General features: G+C 36.7%; 1 protein-coding gene across 1 annotated transcript in view; it reads right to left on the bottom strand.

Moving 5' to 3' along the window:
• Positions 1-6,926, bottom strand: part of VEZT (vezatin, adherens junctions transmembrane protein) — a 133,532-nt gene that overhangs the window by 6,315 nt on the left and 120,291 nt on the right. Inside the window, exon 10 of the mRNA XM_006888488.1 lies at positions 1,729-1,829. Within this exon, the coding sequence (XP_006888550.1) occupies positions 1,729-1,829 (101 nt within the window). The remainder of the gene's footprint in view (positions 1-1,728; positions 1,830-6,926) is intronic.

The raw sequence follows: 6,926 nt of genomic DNA, 5'->3' as shown, positions 1-6,926 counted from the left end.
TAATAAAATATAGAAAAAAAGAAGAAAAAAAACAAACAAAAAAAAAACAGTAGATGCTTAACAAGGGTTATGGATAGGAAAGTTTAACAAGTTCAATTGTTAATTTCCCACTTTGACACCATACTAAAGACATGTTTTTGTTGTTCTTAGGTGCCACTGTGTCAAGTACGACTCATAGTGACCCTATAACAACAGATCAGAACCCTGTCCTAGCCTGTGCCCTCCTCACAGTCTCTGACACGGTTGAACCCATTGCCGCAGTCACTGTGTTTGTTAATCCACTTGGTTGAGGTCCTTCCTCTTCTCGGCTGTTCCCTCATCTTTCTAAGTATAATGTCCTTCTCCAAAGAACAGCTTCTTCCTAGCAACACACCCAAATTATGTGAGGTGGAGCTTTGCCAAAAAAGCCAAGATGACGCTTGACTAAAGACCTAGTCAAGTTTAAAGTTATTAACTATGTCAAAACCAATCAATATTAGAAGGGCTAGTGGTTTGATGATATAGTCAGGATTGTGAACCTTCTTGTAATATTTACATCGCTTACTGGTTTTCTGGAAAGCATGACTAATATTAGTAGCTTTGAGGCATACCTGATCTTATGTTTCTCCACATCTCAAGGGCAGAGGGCAGGATATTTACTTACCAACTTCCTTTGCAGGTAAGGTTCAGGTAAATGAGTTAGGATTCCCTACTTGCATGATCGGGAGCTCTGGTGGCCTAGTTGTAGGAAAATATGCTGTAATCCCAAAGGCAGGTGGTTCAAATACACCAGCTGCTTTGCGAGAGAAGGACAGGCTCTCTCCTCCATTAGATTAAGTGCCTCTGAAAACCTTCTGGAGGGTCGGCTATGCGTTGGTCCTCACTTGATAACACACAACAACAACACCAGCATTATACCTGGTTTAGAATATTGTGATTAAAGAAACAGGTACTTTGAAGGATTCATATTGGTAAAAGTAGAGGTGAATAAAAGTTCCAGAGGTACACTAAAGCTGATTTTCACTATTCATCACTGATGGAGCAACAGTAACAAATGTGCTCAGTAATTAGGAATTAATGCTTCCACTTAACCAATAGTTTTGAGTATTGATTTTTTCAGCTTACCCCAATTTGATTCAAGCCTAGGTTTGGGCCCTTTGGAGTATTCTGTAAACTTCCTAACAGTTTCATAAATCTGTCAGTTATACTAACTAGGGTTGGGTTATATTTACAATTAAGAGCCTTAACGAGACAATATGACTTAACATTTTTACTCAGTATGGGTAAAAGAAATCTTTGTCAACATCCAATGAAATCATCATAATGTTTGAATTTAGGTATAACAGTACAGTAAAGTACAGAAAACTTGAGTGTACAAGATTTTTATATACATATACATTCTGGTAACCACTACTCAGATCAAGATGTGACATTTAACAGTATTCCAAAAAGAACCTTTGTAATGTACTGATTTTTATTTTTGACTTTTATATACTTTTAAGGGCCTTTGAAAAATGGATAATTTGATACAAATTACAAGACGTTATACTGCTAGATTCAGCGGATTCAAATTCAAGGCACTAAAAATTAATGGTTTGATTTATAGACTTACTATGCTGTAATTTGTGAGCCTGTTGGGAAAATAAATTTGACAAGTCTGTTTATGAAAATATTATCCAGGTTACTCAGAAGTAGGTAAGTTTTCTGTACAAAATCCTTCTTTAGGTAAAAAAATAATTTCACTCTTACCTGCTCTTCAGGAATTGGGTCTTTGTCTGCAATGTGTAGAGTAGGTTGTAGCAAAGGTATTGCAGAACAGTGTGGGTTTTCACAAGCTATTTCAGGCTTGCCTTTAAAAAAGGAGAGGGGTAGAGGGAGTGGGGATACAATTAAAAATAGGTCACTCAGAAATAGGTTTAATAAAAACATTGGTATTACTCTGCAAATCTCCTTTTATTTTCAAAAAGAAACAAAAGGTGCTAAAGTAATTGTAACATTAGTAGATTGATATATTTTTCACCTGAAGTTAAACTCTAGAACTGAGAGCCTAAATTATAATGTAAAAAAATTTCATTCACAATAGTAACAAAGAGAAAATAATGATGAATAAATTTAGTAAGGAATATACAAGATGTGTGTGAAGACTGTTTTAAAGCTCCCAGAGGGCACATAAACAACCAAAACAAATGGAATGGTACACAATAATCTTAGAAGTCTTAACATTCTAAAAAATGACAACCTATAAATTTTAAAAGTGATCTTGCAAAAAGACCTTCAGAACCTTTAGGAAAGGTAATTGTGTAAAGGAGGAGGAAAAGTGATGAGTAAATTCTAAAGGTCCTTGTAAAAAAATGAAAAAGGAAGAATAGTAAGGATTAATTCTGAAAAAAAATGCAGTAGGATTCACACAAAAGCTAGTAAATGTATGATAGAAACAAAAAATATAATAAAAACAGTATACTATTAGATATATAATTGAATACAGAAAATGAATAAAAACTAGAAATTAGATAAAAGGAAAAATATTGTTATGAAACTGTGTAAGAAAGTCCAATTTTCTTTATCAATTTTCACTCAAATCACAATACAATAAAAATGGTATTAAGACATGAAATAGCTGAAATGAGACCAAATTTAGTGAAGTCCAGTGAACGGTGACATAATGCATTTTAAATACTAAAAGAATGATGATGACACAAATCAGTGTGAATGGGGCATAGATTTCAAACAATTTGAGCAGCAAAGAAATACTAATGAATGTGACCCAATGAACACAATGTTGTTAGGTGTCAACTATGACTCATACTGACCTTATGAACAACAGATCTGAACCCTGATTTATACTGACCCGTCCTCATCATCTCTCCTAGAGTTGAGCCCACAGACAGTCACGTGTCAGTTCATCTTGCTGAGTGTCTTCCCCTCCACTGATCCTCCACCTTCCAAGCATGATCTCCTTCCCTTTCTCCCTTCCTTCCTCCCTCCCTCCTCCTTTTTTTCATTAAATATGTACTTTAATTTTGCAGATTTCTAGGAACACACATTTTAAAACAAAGTGAATCAATGCACATGTGCAAATAAAATTTTAAAATATTAATGTGTATGAATGAGTCTGCTGGTGTTCATTCAGGTGCTTGGATGTCATAAGCCATCAACGAGAAAAAGAACATAATTTAAAAAAAAATAAACTACTGAATTATAAATTCTTCCCAAACATGATAAGAAAATGGCAACATATTGTTGAAAATTAAGTAATTTTTTTCTGGACAGCACCTATCTGTGAAATATTTATGCTCTCCTTTCACAAAACTCAATTCAACAGAGCCCAACTGTAGTGATTTCTGATGCCATTACATCTAACCAACAGCCCCAGATTTAAAATGTTTCCCATAATCTCTCCTGTCATGTAAATATTTTTTCAAGAGAAAACAAAAAATTAATCACAGCACAGAAACTGTCTATATGAAGAATAAAATAATTGCAGAAAAAAGGAATTAGTAAAAATTATTTAAAATGATGTCCTTTTCTGAGGACTGGTTCCTCCTTGACCAACATGCTCAAAGAATGGGAGATGAAGTTTCACTATCCTTGCTTCTAAAGAGCACACCGGTGGTGACTTCTCCAAGACATACCTGTTCTTTCGGCAGTACATGGGGCATTCAGTACTCTTCTCCAATAGCACAACTTTAAGGCATCAATAATGCTTTTTCTGTCATCTTTACTCACTGTCTAACATTCAGACACATAGCAAGTGAGTTAAAAGACAGACCACAGCTTAGATCAGGTGCTCCTAAGTCTCTAAAATGACATTTTTTGCTCTTCAACACTTTGGAGAGGTCCCTGATAGCAGATTTCCCCAGTTCAATATACTTCTTGATCCCCTGACTGATGGTACCAAGGTTGACTGTGGATCCAAGTAAGATGAAGTATTTTTCAATTTCTATCTCCTCTCTATAATGATGTCGCTTACTGTCCCTGTGGCAAGGACTTTTGTCTTCTTGATGTTGAGATGCAACCATATTGAAGGCTGTTGTCTTTGATCTTCTGCAGCAAGTGATTTAAGTTCTCCTCATCTGTTATGATGTTGATCGGTCCACCTCCAATCCTGATGCCACATTTCTCTTCATAGAGTGCAGCTTCTCCAATTATTTAGTCAGTAAACAGATTTAATGGTATAGACAATGGATACAGTCTCAATACACTTACTTAATTTTAAACTATATAGTGTTCCCTTGCTCTATTTGGACAACAGCTTCTTGGTCTAGGCACAGGCTTCGCATTAGCACAATTACGTATTCTGGGATTCCCATCCTTTTCAATGTTATCCATAATTTGTTATGATCCATACAGTCAAATGCCTTTGCATAGCCAATAAAACACAAATAGATACCCTTCTGGTATTCTCTGCTTTTAGTCAAGATCCATATGACCAGCAATGATATCCTTTGTGCTACTGCCTTTTTAAAACCCAGTCTGAATTTGAGTCACTGTGCCAAAACTGAATTGGTGGACATGGAACTAATTAATCAAGAACCAATGGTGATGAAGGAAGACATCCAAGAGACACTGAAGGTATTAGCAAAAAAACATAAGGCCCTGGAACTGATAGAATATAAACTGTTTAAACAAACAGATGCAGCCTTAGATGTGCTGATTAGACTGTGCTGGGAAATTTGGATGACAGTTACCTGGCCAACTGACTGGAAGAGACCCGTATTTGCCTCTTTCTCAAAATACATGATCCAACAGAATGTGGAAATTATTGAATAATGAATAAACTATATAAATCTATACTCAGAAAGTAGAAATTATTGAATAATGAATTAACTCTAAAAATCTATAAATGATACAACTAAATAACTATGAGAGGGAATAGCATTTCCCTATTGTTGCTGTTGTTGTTGTGTAGTGTCAAGTCAGAAACCACTGCTGACCTCTAGTGAATTTTCAGAGGCAGTTAATCACACAGGAGATTGCCCATCTTTCTCCTGTGGAGCAGCTGGTGGATTTGAACTGCATGCCTTCGAGATACCAGTGCAGATTCTTGCCACTAGGACTCCTTTTTCCCTACTAATAAGTATTAAAAGAAAAAGTCAAATACATTGCTGTTGAGCTAGAAGACTCATAGTTGACCCTACAGTGGGTTTTCAGGGCTGTAACTCTTATAGGAGGAGACTGCCCAGCTACTTCTCTTAGTCTAACTAGTGAATTCAAACTAAGACACCAAAGCCCCAATATTATATATAAAATGTAAAACAGAATCAGAAAATTGCCATTTGACAACTATTCAGTATCTCATTCAAGAAAAAACTACCAGTGGATGAAAACTTCTTGTTACTATTGTTAGGTGTCATCAAGTTGACAACAACTGGTATACTATAAAAGGAACAAGGTTCACATGGGCATAGCCATCTCTGATTTCTACTAATGCCACAAGAGGAAACTATCCTCCCCCCACCAATCATCCACAGCACAAAAACCAATGCCCATGAGGTTAGATATGGCCCCCATGTTCCTGCACTTCTTTCTGCTAATTCCAACAGCAATACTGCTGCTCTATTGTGTCCAAACTCCACTGCAGTAGTTCACAGAGCACATGGAACCATATTAATGATTATGAGAATTATTAGGGAAGCCAAAGGATATGTTTCAGGTTGGCAATAGGGTATAAGCAGTCAGGTCAGCTTCCAAAATGTGCTCACAGGCACCTCACAAGCCTCATACCTCATGGTAGTCCAGTGTTTCATAGCTCTTAGTCCTGTTAATTATGGCTGTTCCCCTATTCCTTCAACAAGCTTGGCAAAAAAACCCTCTTAGCTCTGGTTCTGTGGGTAGCAGTCCCAAGCCAGCTCTGTCCCATGCCAAGTCTCTAGTTCTCTGCTGCGGCTGCTCCTGAAGGCCCTGGTCGAGTACAGGAATCTTTGGCCTCGAAGGAAGTGTGCTCTGCATTCTAGACTTCTTTGCTGGTGTTGACACAGCCCAATCTGCTGCTGAATATGTTCAATTTAATGGCAAGACTAGCCACTAGCTCACACACCCTATTCACATATTCTCACTCATCCATAAGGCAAAGTCCAAGTCAATGGTAGGAAAGCCATTTTCTTTCTTTTTCTTTAAGTTTTATTTTATTAATTTTAATGAACATTTAGATTTTGGATTTCCATTCATTCATTGTTGCACTTTTCTCCCTGCCCAGGCCCCCCCCCCACCCTGCCCCTCTGATTTGTTCCTCTCTTTGAAAAGCAAAAGAAAAATTCCTTCTTTGGTAGGCAATGCCCCCACACCCCTCCCACCGCCATTTTCAACAACAAACATTGGACATCACACATACAATTGATGTTTAGGCTAATATTATTATAAAATCATCACCCTAAACACAAAAGAAATCTAACTCTTTCCAGTCCTGTGCTATCCTTATAATCATGTTGTGCTTAAGCCCACTGCTGAGTCACTGTCAATCCATCTCACTGAGGGTCCTTCTTTATGCCTAGCCATCTACAACCACTGATCTATTTCTTAATCATATATATATACTGTACCACTTAAGAATGTTATTAAAGAGTAATAATATGTAGTAGATTAAGTCTAGCTTCTCTTACTTTGCAAAATGAATTAGTGATTCACACAAGTGGTTTCATGTATCAGTAGCTTATTCTTTTGTATTGCTGAATAGTATTCCATTGTATGAATAGATATTCTAAAATGTATCTATTTACCAGTTGAAGTACACATGGATTGCTTCCAGTTCTCAGTGATTCTGAGCAAAGCTTCTATAAACATTTCTGTAAATATTTTGGGTACATATAATACGGCTGAGTATATAATAATGCACATAAGTTAATACATGGATAAAATTTTGATGAAGAAAAAGGTTGTTGTTGTTGTTATGTGCCGTCAAGTCGCCTGCGACTCACAGCGACCCTATGTACAACAGCCCTAAACTCCGC

This window comes from Elephantulus edwardii, unplaced genomic scaffold (assembly GCF_000299155.1).
Source record: "Elephantulus edwardii isolate Elephantulus edwardi_28Jun2011 unplaced genomic scaffold, EleEdw1.0 scaffold00068, whole genome shotgun sequence".
Taxonomy (NCBI): domain Eukaryota; kingdom Metazoa; phylum Chordata; class Mammalia; order Macroscelidea; family Macroscelididae; genus Elephantulus; species Elephantulus edwardii.
The sequence above is the reverse complement of the archived record's forward strand: the minus strand, read 5'-3'. Positions and strand labels throughout refer to the sequence as shown.